Source organism: Ustilago hordei (genome assembly GCF_900519145.1).
Source record: "Ustilago hordei strain Uho2 genome assembly, contig: UHO2_contig_17, whole genome shotgun sequence".
Lineage (NCBI taxonomy): Eukaryota > Fungi > Basidiomycota > Ustilaginomycetes > Ustilaginales > Ustilaginaceae > Ustilago > Ustilago hordei.
In genome coordinates, this window is record NW_024545291.1 from 452,976 (window position 1) to 469,764 (window position 16,789).

The 16,789-nt window shown below is 50.1% G+C and overlaps 3 protein-coding genes across 3 annotated transcripts; 2 read left to right on the plus strand and 1 right to left on the minus strand.

Annotated features, from left to right (window-relative positions):
- Window positions 1-1,299: 1,299 nt before the first annotated feature.
- On the plus strand, window positions 1,300-3,339 carry UHO2_06216 (uncharacterized protein; the record flags this gene model as incomplete). The annotated part of the gene is made up of 1 exon (XM_041560439.1): window positions 1,300-3,339. One exon carries the CDS (start codon window positions 1,300-1,302, stop codon window positions 3,337-3,339), a length of 2,040 nt encoding a protein of 679 aa, XP_041416373.1.
- An 8,195-nt stretch (window positions 3,340-11,534) lies between these two features.
- UHO2_06217 (uncharacterized protein) lies at window positions 11,535-12,040 on the minus strand (the record flags this gene model as incomplete). The annotated part of the gene is made up of 2 exons (XM_041560440.1): window positions 11,535-11,588; window positions 11,768-12,040. 2 exons carry the CDS (start codon window positions 12,038-12,040, stop codon window positions 11,535-11,537), a joined length of 327 nt encoding a protein of 108 aa, XP_041416374.1.
- A 541-nt stretch (window positions 12,041-12,581) lies between these two features.
- Window positions 12,582-15,065, plus strand: UHO2_06218 (uncharacterized protein; the record flags this gene model as incomplete). The annotated part of the gene is made up of 1 exon (XM_041560441.1): window positions 12,582-15,065. One exon carries the CDS (start codon window positions 12,582-12,584, stop codon window positions 15,063-15,065), a length of 2,484 nt encoding a protein of 827 aa, XP_041416375.1.
- Between the last annotated feature and the right edge of the window lie 1,724 nt (window positions 15,066-16,789).

The window sequence follows — 16,789 nt, forward strand, 5'->3', positions numbered from 1 at the left end:
TTCGACCCTCAGGGTCAGTGGACTTGCAAAGGGACCGATTCGGGTACTGTTTTTGATAAGGTAGAGTTCGAGGAAGACGGCACTGAGTGGTTGGATTATGATGAAAAAGTAAGTCGCAAACCCGCTTGACGTAGATGTGGGGAACGAATACTAATGAAGCTTTGATATTGGTGCTCAAACAGGCAGGGCAGGAGGTCAGCATTATGGAGTTAGAGAGTCGATGGCAGCGCGTTTAAGCCCCACGTCAAAGCCAGAGTTAGGGACGAAAGAATCTTGTGATGCAGTTCAATGAATCTACAATGCGGTATCTTCAAGCTTGATCTGTGCGAATTGGTCATCGATGCCAGGGTCAGAGGCGATGGATCAGAAGGGATCGATGCAAGTATTTGGTTCGTCAGGAGATCAGGAACGTCATCAGTATCAGCCATGGAGGTCAACGCACAGATCGCAGGCTTGACTCGACCATCTTCCAGTGAAGTCTCCGTGATGACCATGTTTTGGCCGGATTGCTCATTGTGGCGGCTCGAAAGGAACGGTTGACGGTCATTTGTGTCGGTCGTACTGCATGGCAAAAAGCGCTCAGTGTTACGCCTTATGAAACAGTGACACGGATCCTCTTGAAACACAGACGATCGCATGCCGTTCCAAAGCAGATGAAAATGGGGGGGACCTGTGCTTCCACGTCATCAGCAACAACGCACGAGTGGTAGGATGTTGCATCGGTTGATGAAGTTGAGGTCGGGGTTCCTGCGATTATCACTTCTTCCACCTCATCGCCACAACCGACGCAGACCTTGTCAGAGTACCGGTGTTTTAGGGTTCGGATTGAAAGCCCAATGCAGAGATACGAGGCATTCACTGTAAGCCGGAGCAAGACGATAAGAAGTGGGCACGGACTTATCTGAACTTCATATCCGCCCAAAGCTCCCCCTTTTGTCGTGGCTGTGGGCTGTTGGATTCCCACCAGCTGGTCGCCCACCAACAGGTGCCTTCATCTGCTGGTGCTCAGGGGAAGTCGATGCTCGATTCTACACTGCCACCAAGCAAGCGTGTTGTTCAACTGAGCTCGGCGAGGTTCATCAGCCGACTGAAGCTCAGTTTCGCGGAGGGGGAGGGGGGGGCAGATAGCAAAGATCGACCCGCCCCATTTGCTCTTCCTCTCTTCTTTCCACTACCAACACCACCATCTTTTCGACCTTTCTGAGTGTATACATTCCTTTGTCATCCCCCAACTTTAGAATACCTTCCCTGTCACGTTCGCATCCTTTCCATCCATTACAGCGGTGGTAATGAACAAGGATGAAGTTCCTCATTACCACTCTCTCCACCACTCTCCTCTTTACCTCGCTTTCCTTGGTCAGCGCCGCCGATGACCACAACCCCTTCCCACCTTCCACAACCTCCCCCGGACCCTCATCCAATGTCGATGCGCTCTTACACTGTCTAGGCAAAGGCCCCTCCTCTCGAGCCGATCGCGACCAGATCACCTCTCTCCTCAACACCCATTCCCATCCCTCTAACCTAGTCGACGAAGGATTGCTTACCCAGCTCCCCCCTCGTTCCTGGGGATTCACCGCTCACGATGCCCCTCAGTCCAACACTTGGTTCCTTCCCACCACTGGCGATGTAAAGCTAAGGGAGAAAACCGAGAGACAGAGGCAGAAACTTTTGGGGTGCGTGAAGAAGGTCTATGCTGCTAATGAAAACGGAGGTGAGAGCAGGGTTCTGCCGGATATGTGGGGTGGGAGCGGGTTTCGAATGATTAAGCAAGGACAAGGGTGGAATGGGGGTGAGGGGATGATGCGACCTTCTATGGCGGAGCGGGTTGTGGCGAAGAATAGTCCGGAAAGTGTGACTCCTGCTAGAGATGCGATCAGTGGTGGCGGTGGTGCGTTGGGTGGTAGGAGTGGAAATGGGGACCCGGGTGCTCAGAAGGCTGGTGATGAACAGAACCTTGCTGCTAGTAGTGATCCAAGCAAGACGGTTCCTGGAAGGGATGGAAAGCCAGTTGATGATCGTTTGTCGACGCAGGCACTGACTACTGACCGTCAGAAAGCTCCGACTACAGCCGATCCGACCACTGATGGCGACAAGCTGCTTTCCACTGATCCGAAAGCGACTTCTGCTGATGTGAAGGCTACCAAATTGCCTCCTGGTCTTAGTCAGGATTCTTTTTCAGTCGCGCCCGAACTCATTAACGACCCACAGCAGAAGATGATGCCTCAACCTGGAACCAATCCTGGTCTCACCGAGCCAACTCTCTCTCTCTCAAACACTAACTCCACCAACCCGGCCACCACGGACCCAGCCACCATGGACCCAGCCACCACCGAGAAACTGCAACTGACCTCCCCAAACCCCAACCTTACTTCGGACACCAACCGCAGGTCAACATGCAAATCCTTCCTCATCCGCAAAGAATACTCTACCCTTACCCTTGCCGAAAAAACAGCTTACGCCTCGGCCCTAAAATGCGTCCAAACCAAACCCTCTCGTTTCCGCAGCGATTCAAACTTCAACGCAGCCGACGATTGGACTCTTTTACACGTTCGCATGGTCAAATACGTCCATTTCACAGCCTATTTTACCGTTTTCCATCGTGCATTTACCGCTCTTGTCGAACAAGATCTCGTTGCATGCGGTCTTCCCGCTGGAATGGGTCTGCCTTGGGTAGATTGGACAAAAACAAGTGATGATCCCTCCACCAACGCCCTTTTCGATTCCGACCCTCGCTACGGTTTGGGAACGGATGGGTCGGGTGATTCAGACGACTGTGCTTGGGGCAGAGGCAAAGCAGTAACTGATGGAGCACTTTCCGATCATTGGTTTAACGCTCCTTTCCGCCACCGTCTATGCCGTCAATTCAACAATCTAGACACTACTCAGCCCAACCCGCATTTTGGTTCGAACTGCTCAACCTTCCTGAATGCCAACTTCCTCTCCGGGCTGGGTAAGACACATGGCAAAGGGAGATTCTTTGACTTTTCAGCAGCACTAGAAATCAGCACCCACTTGGCGATGCATACTTGTGTAGGCGGAAACATGGCTTGGTTAAGCACAAGTCCAAACGAGTACGTTTTTCACAGCCATCATGGATTCATCGATAACGTCTTCAGTACATGGCAAAACAAGACGCCGGAGAACAGAGTTGCATTCCATGGTCCAAAACAACAACAGAAGGAAGGAATGGGGAGGAAACCTTGGGATGCGAAGAAGGAGGACGTGATCAATTTTCAACCCCTAGCAGAGAATATTGCGGCAGGGGAGTTGCTGGATCATGAAAGTGGCAAATGGGGTGGTAGGTTGTGTTATAGATATGACTATGCTATTCCTATGTGATGGAGGGCCAAGGAGTGGGAAGGAATGTCAAGTGTTGACGTCGAAGGTGCCTTCTGTCTCTCACCATTGTTCGGTTTTCAGATACATTCGTTTTTTTTTTGTTCCCCTATCAGTCGTCCGTCTCGTTTGGTCGTTCGGCTGTCCTTACTGTCTTTCCTCAGTTTTGACTCGTTTCAATGCAAGCTATAGCTTTCAGCTTCCGCTAGAGCTTGTCGTCCGTACCTGTTGAGGAACGTGCAAGCGAAAAGCGGCGAAACGGATAGCGATTGCGATGGTTCAGAAGACAACTAAGTACAAAGCAATGCCAAATATATAACTGATGGTCAGTGTGTGCGTATGTGGAATGAAGTGACACGTATGATCGTACGCAATCGCAATAAGAGCGAGGAGTGTTGGTGGGTGATGATGAGTGGCGACGGTGAGCGAGGTTGTTGAGGGAATCCACAGTCCAGGGCAATAGAGCGAGTGGCGAAATCGTAAACATGACATGAAGACTAGATACAGCAATGTTAAGAGTATATATGCTTCTATGGTCAGTGTGTGAAGGCGAGGTGCCACGTATGACTGCATGATGTGATCGAATGAGATAGGGGCCGTTGGTGGACGATGATGCGTGTTAGTGGGAGTTGACGGGTGGCGACGATGAACAAAGTTGGCGGGCGCGTTAAAGCGCGACCGCGAGTGCGCGGTCATGTGATTTTACTGAGGTTTGCCGGAATTGGAGGAAAACATACAGGTCTTGACGAAGCCGACAAGCCGACAAGGGGGATTATGTCAACTCTCCCATTCTTCTCCACAGTCACATCGATGAGTCATAGTGTTAAGGAGCGGAATCAGAAGACAGGCAAGACTGTTAGGAGGAGGAGCGGTGTAGGTGGAGATCACAAGGGGTACGAGTGGTGTCGCCAGCGATACAGCAAGGACATCTATATAACACACACTTGCTCCTCATCATGGTAGTTGAGTGGACCCCCATCCACTCTATATCATATCTTACTAGTTATAGCTTTCACATAAGTATACATTAGTATTCCATCAACAGTTGCAATTGCAGAGCATTGCTTCTACATAGTGCATGTGTTGTATCACTGCTCATTGACATCATCCAAAGGCAGTTCATTCTGCAGTCCAGATATCAATTGACACCAAAGGCAGTTCATACTGCAGTCCAGCTCTCTTGATCATTAAAACCAAAGGCAGTTGTCCACTGTGGTCTGGGGATCACTCAGTCAATCAGTCAACACACTGGACACTCATGTCTGCATCAACAACATCATCAGCACCAGACCTTGGTGTCATTACATTGTATCTAAAGTTATTGATTGTGCTGAGCTACCTCTGGACAGAGTGTCCACAGCAGTTAGTCAAAACCTGCCATAACATTCAAGCTATCACATATTTGAGTGAGAAAAGTCATAGAAGGCTTCTATGACAGATCTCAGCAAGAATAATAATAAAGGCTGTTTTACCACAGATCTCAATAGGATCAGCAGTAGTTGCAATTCTACTACAGATTTCAGGTTTCAGGTGCATGACCTCTGACACAGGGTAGGAATGGAGTAGGAGCAAGGTAGACAGGGGTGGATGGAGAGGCTACACCTCTGCAAGGAGGAGGGTTGTGGTGAAGTCGACACTGTAAGCGGTCGCACACCAGAGACTAGTTTTGGGTGTTATTTGTTCAGTATAGATGGGGTTGATTGAGTAAGGTCTACTTGATATGTTTTGACTTAAACATAACCAGACATCTTTGACTGGTAAGTCTCAGCTGACTGCCTTGAACACTCCATTCAGAGGTTGTGCAGCATGTATGCTGTTTGCTGGAGAGTGAGTGATATCCTCTCCCTACAGTACAAGTGTTTGCAGTACTGTTGATAATGCTCTTGGATGTTGTCTGGACTGCAATATGTTAATTGCCTACAGAGAACAGGAGTTACTGGACTGCAGGTGTGAGACACTGCCTACAATAACTAACTGGACTGCAGGTGTTGAGCAACACCACCTACAGCAAGGGACTGGACTGCAAGTGTTGAAGAACACTGCCTACAGTTGAGAACTGGACCACAAGTGTCTGGAAGACACCACCTACAGTTGACACCTAATGGTGATACAACACACACATTTGAGGGTCGTTGCAAGAGCACTGCTATTGCAATGGTACAAAACTAAGAGTCAAGTAAGTAAGTAAATAAGTAGTGTGTAGAGTGGATGAGGATCCACTCATATGCTATGGTGGAATGAGAGTATTTATGCATTTGATTGGTGTTGCCTGTGACACCTATCCCATTCCCCTTGAGGGGCCTTTGTCCCCTGTTCAACACTGTCTCTCCTACTGGCATCGATCCCATTGATGCTGCACCCCTACCATCTGCACAGCATACTGGTTATGCAACACTGTCCTTTTGCCTTCATGCTCCCTTTCTGCTTGATGATGTGTGACCCCTTCGACACAGCTCCTCCTCTTCATTTAACCAATCCATTCACTGCTTCCTTCTTTCTTCACTGGCAACCACCTTCCCATCCTTATCTCATGATTCCCCTTAGCCACCTGTTGGACCTCATGACCAAACCCCTTGGTCATGTGGTCACCCCCTGTGCTTGGTCCTGTGTGGCTATAAGCATGCACCCCTCAAGCAGTAACCATCTGCATGATGCTGAGCTTGGTCCCCCACTCCTACATGTGGTTATCTCCATGTGCTTCTCCTTCTAATGCCAGTACCTTCCTTCCTGAATCTCCTGATACTTGCTTGTATCAGCCAACTTGCTGGGGCATGCTGATCTGATCGATCCTCATGAGATTAACCCGGAACCCAGAGTTTGGTTGATCTTGTAAATCATATGTGCTACCAGCCTGATTGGCTTTGTTGATTCCTGATGACTTGGCACCAATCAATTTTGCATACCCTTGATATGTTGATCTGTTGATCCTGCAACATTACCATGAATGCTGTTGGTCAATTTGGCACACCCTTCTTGCGCTGGCCCGCTGGCCCTGTGACAGACACCATGGTGCCAAGATATATATAGGCTCCTGTCAGGGGTCTCGCGCCTGAAACCCAGGTCGGTCTGTCGAGATACTCGGTGACTATCAAACTGTGCGACAGCTATTGTCTCGGTATCGGTGACTATCAAGTTGTGCAGTGACAGCAGGTGGCATTCGTTGTATATACTATCATAGGTTTCGGCTGACCTCTGTGGACACTCCGTTCAGGGGTAGCTCGGCACGATCAATATCAATGTTATGATGACACCAAGGGCTGGTGTGAGTGTTGATGATGATGAGGTTGATGGTGTTGGTGATGAGATTGGTGATGTCGATGATAATGAGGTTGATGGTGTTGGTGATAAGGTTGGTGGCGTCAACACGAGTGTCCAGTGTGTTGACTTGATGCTTGAAGTGATCCCCGGACCGCAGTGGACTACTGCCTTCGGTTCTATCTTGATCCGGACCGCTAACCTGCTATGGGCGCCTTCGGACGTCAGGTAGTGGTGATACAACACACACACTACGATGAGGAGCAACCTTTGATGGATTGCTGCTATGCTGACTGAAACTAATATATACTTATGCTGAAGTGATAACTAGTTATGGTGAGTAGAGTGGATGAGGATCCACTCGACCTATGATGATGAGAAAGCATGGTTATATACCTCTTCACAGCATCGCCAGTGATGCTGCTCCTGCTCTCTCTCCAGAGAGTACCCTCTTCATCGAGTACTGCTCAGGGGCCTCTCCTGCTTGGCACCCCTGTGCCTCTTGAGTGGTGTCGACTCCTTCGACACTGCTCCTCCTCCTCATGACCTGGTGTCGACTCCCTCGACACTGCTCCTCTTCCTCAGGACCTGCTTGCCAGTGTCCTAGGACTCTTGTCCCTCGAGCCCCTGAGTGGTAACCATCTGAGCTTGGTCCTCTTCGTGGCTGTGCCTGCTCCTTGAGCTTGGTCCTCTTTGTGGCTGTGCCTGGTCCTCCTCGCATGTGGCTCGGTTCTCCTTTGCATGTGAGTCCATAGGAGTCCATGGTCTCCATGGAGACTGCACTACGACCATGCTCTCTACTGGTATCGACTAGGTCTTCGATACCTGTGCTCCTTCCATATGAACCCATGACCCTCCTGCTTCTTGAGCATCCAGGCCCATGACAGCTCCCTCCATCATGGTAAATGAGTGGATCCAGCATCCACTCTATTCTTAACTAACTATACTCTAACTGTAACATATATTTAGTTGTTCTGTCACATAGTTGCAATCACAGGCCATTGCTACTAATCTGAGCAGGTGTGTTAAATCACCCCTCACTGACATCATCTGTAGGCAGTAGTTACTGTGGTCCAGATACCTATCTCACCAAAGGCAGTACTCATATTGCAGTCTGGGCTTTCCTCATCAATTTGCCATCTGGTTGTTGACACTTCAAACACTTGTGTCAAGCCAATGTTACCATCACATACACTAAGGTGTCCTGCAGCAGACAGGAGCTAGACTGTGCTGCACTACCACTAGACCAAGTGTTCACAGCAGTTAGCCAAAACTCATTGGGTAATCAGCCTCCAAGCAGTCTCAGTGAAAGTGGCCAACAGGCACACACTCAAGAGAGTTCATTGAAACTGGTTGAAATCAATCAATCCGGTAGATCTCGGGTTTCAGGCATGCGACCGCTGACACCTACCAGAACTCAGCCATCTGGTTACTTTTGCCAAAACATACCAAAAAGAACTCACTCGGTTGATCTCACCAATATCAACTGGAAACACCAAACCTGGTTTCAGGTGCACAACCGCTTACACCAAGCTAGAAGCAAACGATGCACCACCGCAGTAACAGAGAGTCAAATGGGTAGCAACAGAGAAGGCAGCCAAGCTGGAATCGAATTTGCCACCACCAATGTAGGAAGTACAAATGGTAGCAAGGATTTGAACCCTAGTGAAGCAAGTAAGCGAGATACAGGTGACACTGAATACTGGTCTGACAAATCAGACAGCAGTGATGCAAGCCAGGGTAGCACTTCCTTAGCAGCAGGGAGCCAAGCTGATAGCAAGGAGAGCAAACTCATCAGACATTCAGGTTGTGTCAAGGTGGCAACAGCAAAGAAAGTGGGAGGCATGCATGTCTTCAAGAAGACTCAGAATCATGCCAGGGCTCACAAGGTTCTGGCTGCTAGGCACTGTGGGCCATGCAAAAGATGCTTGCAGGTCAGCATTGACTGCATGCCTGCTGACTCTGGCAGCTACAAGATGAAGTGCAAGTCTTGCCATGGAAAGACTCATCCCCCCTGCCACCACAAGATCTGGCTGGATCAGACTCTAGTTGCAAAGTGGGATGGGCTTGTCAGCCAGGGCAAGACCCACATAGTTGCTGATGTCATGGTATACAGCAGCCTCAAAGTCTTTGGCCACCTGCAATATGACAAGATACCACTCAAAGTCTATATTGCTGGTGTTGCTCCCAAGATCACAAGGGCTCACTGCAGGAACAAGTTTGACAAATTTGAGCCTCTTGAGAACCCCTTTTGCAGTAACAAAGCAGACCAGGGCAAGACAAGTGGAGCTGGATACAAGGAGGTGGTCCAACATGGCAAAGGTACCACCACAGGCCAACCCACCACCACCACTGCCCCCAATACTCTGAGCAGTTCCAAGCAAACAGCTGCTGAAGCTGGGTTGGCGACTCCCAGTGAAATGAGACCTAGCCCCTTCAAACCTGGGCCCTCTCTTTTGCAGGGATATAGAACTTCACCCGGAAGGCCAGTGCCTTTGCAGAGCAATATCAATTTGGCTTACAGAAGTGTTGATATTGTCAAGGGATCACATGCAGAAGCTGCCCTCAAAAGCATCTCCACATCAGCTAAAGGGCTTGTGGAGAGTTTTGGCTTCCACAACTGCTCTGAGGAGGGTTCAGGAGTCAAAGGAAGAGGCATGCTTAGAGGCTCTCAAAGATTTTGCTGACACCATGATAGGTCAGTTACACTGGCATGCCAACTTTACTGACCTTTTTGGTAAAGCTTCTGACCGACGCTCGTAGTAGTCCTTTCATCCCGTCTAGACTCAATCGCACGGTATGAAACTAAAACTAAACCGACTATAATAACACACTAATAACTAGGTGGATTGCAGGCGAAGACCCGTGAGGTCCTCGAAGCTCGACAAGGAGGCTCCCAGCCCGCCGTACAGACAGGGAGGGCAAATAATCGACAAACCAGGTTATCGTATGCCTGGCTTTGGAGAAGATGATGGTAGTGAAGAGAAAAAAGAATAACTTCTGGAGGTGGTATAAGAAGGATGAACTTGTCTTCCGACTCAGTTTGTACCTCGTCACCACCCCTTCTGCTGGGGCATTCGGAGGTCTGCTTGCTAATGGTATCTTGAAGATTCCTCACATTGGAGAAGTCAAGTCCTGGGAGATGAACTTCTTGATCGAAGGTTTGATCACTATCATCGTCGCTATTATTGGATACTTCACCCTCACCGACTTGATCCACACCTCACGGTGGTTGACTGACGCGGAAAAAGCCTTCTTACAAGTGTGTTTGAAGTCCAAGCTCGTGGGTCAGAAAGAACTTGTTGACAAGACACACAAGAAGCTCATCTGGAAAGGCATCACTTCCACCACCTCACTTTGTTGTGCTATGATGTTCCTCTTGGATAACATCGCCGTCCAAGGCACTGCTGTATTCCCCCCCCCCCCCCCCCCAACTGTAGTCCGCGGCATCTTTCCAGCTCCCAGGTAGACAGTTATCCAACAACAACTTCTCACAGTACCCCCCAATGTCGCTGGAGCAATCGCCACCCTTGCCTTTGCATACTGTTCAGCCAAGTTCAAGATTCGTTCCGTATTCACCATCTCAGGCGCCATCACGATGTGCATCGGTTACGCTATGTTCCTCGGCTCCAAAAACCTCTATGTTTGTTATGCTGCATCCTTCTTCGCCACCTCCGGTGCGTTCACCCAAGGTGCACTTCTACCGGCTTATGCAGCGGTTAATGCGAACAAGGATTCAGAAAGGACTGGCGCTATTGCGGTTACTGTGAGCCCCTGTTCCATGGCGATGCTGGCGTCCATTTGTAGAAGGGTTTCTGAGGCATGACCCCCTTATTTCCCAGACGCTTTCTTCTCGCTGCCGATTCTTCTGAACGGGCTTCCCTCTTCTGGCTCTCTGTTTCGCTGTTTCTTCGCTTGGTCTGAGTGGAACTCTCTGGTGCTCGCTGCTAGGCAGTCCCGCGTAATACTCGTGCCATAGAGCGAGAAGCGAGAATATGGACGATTGAAGGTTTAAGCTCGCTCGCTTGGCAAGCTGGTGGGAGCATATAGTTACAGACATTAGCGTTCCCGTTGGTGCGTAGGCGATGCTTTGTTCCACTAGGATGAGTCGTGCGGGGCCACCTCGACCATGCTAGCTTAGCAGCAGTCGGCGAGGATCAGCATTGTCGGAAGGAGGTCCTGGCGCGTGCCGGCTGCACCCGTGTATCGGAAAGAATCGAAAAGGCGCCTAGAAGTGAAACCAATTGAATTTTAGACGAATTTTTCTTTCTTATCTTTCCCATGCAATTCGATTGTTGAGTCCAGGCGAGAGGGGCACGCCATTTTTGACTATTTTTGAGCAAAATTTTGAGGATCACGTGATGCAACGATATCCGCTCTCTTCCAACTCGGAACCTGAGCTTGCTTTACTTTGCAACCAAGAACAACATCATTTACTTCTGCCGAGCAAGTAGAAGCAATCCTTGCTAACAAAGGTCTGGCGGACAGAAAGAAAGCGTTTGATGAGGATGAAAGGAAGCTGGCTTTCAACCTAAATGGCGAGCTGTGAAAAGAGAAAAAGCTCGAGTGCGGTTGTGGATCTTGCCGGACAGAGTGAGGCGAAATTGCCACGAGAAGGCCTTATCTTTGGCAATCTTTTCCGGCTGTGCTCAGATGGATTTCCTGGTATCTGGTCTGCTTGGCGATCTGTTTCGTGCCTCTTGGCTTGCTCTCATCGGTCAAGAGGATGGGAATGTGGGAAGCGTGGAAAGGGGTCAATGCGATCCAAGTGGCTGTCGATGGCGACTGTTGTCATCTCTCAGCAAGCAGGCAGAGCAATAAGGCGTCACACCCAATAGTTTCCTAGAACGTGCTCTCTCTCTCTGCGTTGCTGCTGGCAAGTTTGATTTTCCCACGCCCACGTTTTTGCTTGTGATAGCTTTCAAGGAAACTTTTATTTAATCTTAAGATTGTGAAAGGGTTGGTGGCGGAGGAGAGCCTTGAGAGCTAGCTTTGCCCTGAATTGCAGCGGAAGAACGAGAAAAAGAAGGAGAAGAAGAAAAGAAAAGAAATCAGGCTCAAGGGCAGCAGAAGCAGCGCCTTGCTCGCTCCTTTTTGACAGGACCCTTTTTTCTCGTTGAAAAGGCGGCAAAGGGAGAGAGCATGCTGCAAGCCATGCATACACGGGCAAACACACCTGCACCGGGGCAGACGTTGCGAGCTCGCTTGGGATCCTTTGATACCCTTCTTCCGCCACAGGCTTGTCGAAGGGAAGCAAAGTGAGGAAAACAACTTTCTTATGTCGCCGAGCCAAACTTGGATTGCATGCCCTCAGCCTTGTCAACTGCTGATCAGCATCGTTGGCTTCAACTATGGTGCAACAAGGAAAGCCGGGTCTGTGCCGAGTCGGATGTTCCTGCAGAGGCCATAGCCAGATAAGAAACAGAGTGAGGCAGAAGCAGAGGCTCATGTTTTACACAACCCAACGGCTTATCACCAGAGCAACACGCAATCACACCATCTTGTTTCGGACCCCTTCTTCGGCGGGTTGCAGCTTTAGGTTTGCACAGCACGATTCCTTTCGCAACATTCGGGCATACCATTCTGCTGGCAAGCCTTTGCACTCTTCTCTCCACCTTCTCTCCATGATCACAATTTTGACTCGGCCCCCGCTCCGACAATCACAATCTCAACATCACTCATCATCTTCGGAGCATCGCCGACTCTTATTGCAACGCATCCATACAGCAGCTTTCGACACAGCAGCTTTCGACACAGCAGCACATCGGCCTCTCCGACATCGGCATCTCCAACATCGGCATCTCCGACATCTCACAATATTGCAGGCACTCGCGAACCATTCGATAGCGAAAGATAAGGCTGCGCGATCGTGACAGCGAACCTCTCGCCGCAGTCAGCGCACCAAACTAGTCAGCTTCGTCTTTGCCACCATCGCCTTTGCCACCATCGCCTTTGCCACTATGGCCTTTGCCACTATGGCCTTTGCCACCATGGCCGCCGCTTCGACAACCATGCGACCGCACTCAGCCACCAGCTCTGGCTCCTCGACACCGTCGCTCTCATCAGAGGCATCGGCCAGCACATGGCGAGGTTCGTATGCTACGTCGGCTGACCTCAGTCGACGTACCAGTTCTGCTTCCACTAGCGGCACCACTATTCACACCACCGCTATTCACACTAACATGTTAGCAAGCTCAGAGCCCACATCCTCTTCTCGAGGCCCTCACGCTCAGGAATGGTGGGAGCATGTCTTGCCTCCAGGTCAGCTGGCGGAACGGCTTCGCAAAGCACAGCGCTCTTCCAGTGCTTCTCGTCGACGTAGTAGCAACGCTGCTCTAGCCAACGCTACTCCTTCTGAGCGCAGCGCTTGGAAGAGACTGTCTGGCTTGCCGATCGAGAAGAGCGATCCAACTCGATCAGAGTCTTCAACTGCAACTTCAAGCCGCAGATCCTCCTTTCAAGGCTCAACAGCAACTCTGCCTCGCTCGGCATTCAAGGCCAGCTACCGCGTACACCAGGATCGTTCTGCGCTGCACTATGACAATCTTAGCCAGTCGAACTCGAGTGCTCAAGTTTCCAGCGACCAGCTCCCAGGAGGCGCTTCCGCAGGACAGCACAGCCCAGAACGTCGTGTTCGATACACTTTCCCTACTCCTCTTCCCGCTTCAACACAGCAGCATCACCGATCCAGACGACACGGTGCTCGCCACACCACCAGCAATAGCCCAGAGCTCTCGTCCATCTGGCTTGCTACATCTTCCTCTTCAACATCACCACCGCCTTTGCCCAGTGCATTTGATCCTAGTCGCAACGCTTCTCGCAGCACCGGTGGTCGAAGAATGAGGGTGATGAGTGAAGATGCGATGGCTTCTACCATCTTTGCTTCCCAGCAGTCTTCCTCTTGGTCCTCATCATCATTGGCCTATCGTCTGCCAAGCTCGCATTCAGCAACGCACCTCAATCAGTTCAACAACACCAACACCGACTCTAGCAGCAGTTGGAACAGCATTACAGCCGACCGAACCAGAGCTCAGTTCACACACCGCTTGCTTCCCGATACCCCTGAGCTCAGCTCTGACGAGGCGAACGACGTCACCACCACAACGCAACACAATCGCAAAATCAGCACGAGCGAAATCAGCACGACAAGGACAACAGTGCGCTCCTCTTCCAATGCGCCTTCACCACCCACCATCCTTCGATCGGATTTCGATCGACCAGACCAGCCTCTTTGCCCTCTCGGCTCTGAAAAGACAGAAGGATCGAGATCGACTAGTCCCTCTCGTCGCGATCGTCATGTCAGCTTCGAGCAGTCTACAGAGACTCCTCGTCGAGCTAGCGTACACGACTACCCCGAACCCATGATGACATCCAGTCAATCCGCATTCAACTTGGGCACATTTCCCAATCGCGAATCCACTTCTCCCTTCGACACTCTACCTCCACGATCCAACAACACTCGTCGTCCTCGTCAGCCGATCCGAATCAGTGGTCGTCGAATCACCAGTTTTTCGCTTCCCGGAAGTCGACGAGGCTCCATTCGTGGTGAATCGCCTTTTGCTCACTCCAGCACCCCTTTCTCCTCTGAGGCACACGGACATCATCGTCCATCTACTTCGATCCCGGACGCGATGCTACTCGACTCGCTCAATGTCGCTCACAAGCAACTCGCCTCCGCTGGCAACCTCGCTCTCACGCTCACTCGTCAGCTTTCAGCACCCTTGAGGCCGGTGTTTCACATGACACTCTTTTTGAGCATCTCAAGCATCACCGTGTTGTCATTGGCATGTTTCTTGTGCGCAAGTTACGTGTTGACTGCTTGGGATGACGTTAGCAAGCGAAGTCACAAGGTTGGGCAAGTGGCGGGCAAGACGAAGCATAAGTTTGAAAAGGCTTTGGATTGGGGTATGAGCATGTTGGGTCCCACCAATATTTCTGCCAGGGCTACCAGTAAGCCTGCCAGCTCGACTATGCGGGAGAGTAGCGCCCAGGCCGAAGCAAACTCTTCAAACACTCAGGCAGAGAAGGAGAGCACGAGTGCAGCAAAGGCTCCAGTTTCAGCAACAGCCCACGCATTCTTGTGGTCAGCACGAATGGCTTGGTCTGCAACCAGCTCTGTAGCTTACCGTGTTGCCCCTCCTACCATCAGTAAGCTGTTCGAAGAGGATAAATCCTCAAAGCCCAAGGCTAAGACTTCCACGCTACCTCCAAGACCACCCCTGTCGACACTCTTGCCATCCATCTTGTTCACGCTGATTCTTGCAATCGGTGCTGGATTGAACAGCTTTTTGGCTTCAAGAAGGGCAGCAGCTGGGGGCGGTGTCGAAGGCTATACGGTTCCCAGTCCAGGGATGGAGTATGTGCATTTGCCTACCGAATCGCCTTTCCTCGGCAGAAGGATGTCCACTCCTGTCGCTACTCCAGCGTGGGAGAAAGGGGAGTGCTTCAAGAGGAGAGGCGTTCCTGTTCGTTGAATTCAGTACTTTACTTGTAACGACATCACATATTAGCATTTTTCATGATCATCTTCGGCAAAAACTTCAACCTTTCATCACCATTCACACCATTCCACCAGGCTCTGCATTGTATTCGTGTGCAATGTGGCTTGTTTGCTGTTGAGTCTGTAGTCAACGGCACCAGCTCAGAGCCGAATTCTAGTGATCTGGCCGACTTTTTCAAGACATGAACATGGAGCCTCACAACTCATCAACGTCAAGTTCATCTTGAGCCAACGAACATCTGATCTCTCTTGTAAAGAGGTAGGCTAGACGAGCAGATGATGATGGGATGACACTTTTTTCGGCTAGCGCTTTATCCTAAGGTCTTGCAGCGTTGATTGATATCACCAACTCAGTGTCGGACGGATGTTGCTAATCTCGTTTACCACCTTTTGATACGACTAACCAATCAGGCATATCTTGCATATCTGATGAGGAGCTTTCAATCCTTCAAAAGCAAACTCTGCGTTTGGAGATCAAAGACTTTCATTCCGTCACAAAGCTGACTCATAGTGTCGTAAGGATCAATGCAATGAGCCTTGTTGCACCTGACGAGGCGTGCGCATCTGAGCTCGACTTAACACGCATCGCAACCCACTCAATTGGCTTTGTTTGCTCCTTATTCCTTTCCCACCTTGCCACCACCACCTTCTCATTTCTGTTGAGAAAAGCACGGTCAAGGCAGTCAAGCGGGTGGCAATATCATTGGCATTTTGAGAGCTAAGTACAAAGGAATATCATGAGTATATATATGCTTCTGTGTCAAGTGGTGTGTGTGTGTATGCCTATGAGGTGACACATATGAGGATATGCCACTGTTGAATGAGATAGGGGCATTGGTGGGCAGCGCTGAGCATTGGTGGGAGTTGATGGGTGGTGATGCCAAGTGAAGTTTGCAGTCATGTTAGAACATAGATGTGTGGTCATGTGATTTCACTGTCCCCATCACAAACTGAATGAGCAGAGGGGTTGAGGTCTACTCTACCAAGACATCTCTGGGTGCACATAAGTAAGTGTTGGGACACTGGCTTAGTGAGGTAGTCTGCATCATTGTGGTCAGTCCCTATATATCACATGGCAATGTCACCCTCTAGAACATGATTATGGATGATGTGGTACTTCATGTCAATATGCTTGAGTCTTGAGTGGAGCACCTGGTCCTTCACAACTTGGATGCATCCAGTATTGTCTGTGAAAATGATTGGAACATGGTCTCCAAAACCAAGCCCTCATAGCAAATGCCAATGGAAAAGTGCTTTGCATGTGGTGGTCAAACCTGCCATGTATTCTGCTTCAATGGCTGATTCCAAGACACACTTCTGAATGTGTGAACTCCAGGTCACTACACTGCTGAAAACCTTAATGATCAACCCTGACGTGCTCCTCCTGTTTGTGTTCAGATCAGATGCCCAATTCGAGTCCATGTAGGCAGTGATGGGTGGCTTGTCATTATTTCTGCCACCAAGTTGCAGGACCTCATCCTGTGTCTAGTTCAGGTACTTCACCACCTGCAGGGCTGCTTGCATTGCTCCCTTGGTGGGGTTTGACATGTGACAAGCCAAGGTATTGACTGCATATGAGACATCCAGTTGGATGGTGTTCAAGATCCACAGTAGCTTTCCTACCAGGACTGGAGTTTCTCTTGGAATTGATGTATCTCTGCTGCGGGTGGGAACATTCTTGGGTAAATATGGAGCAGT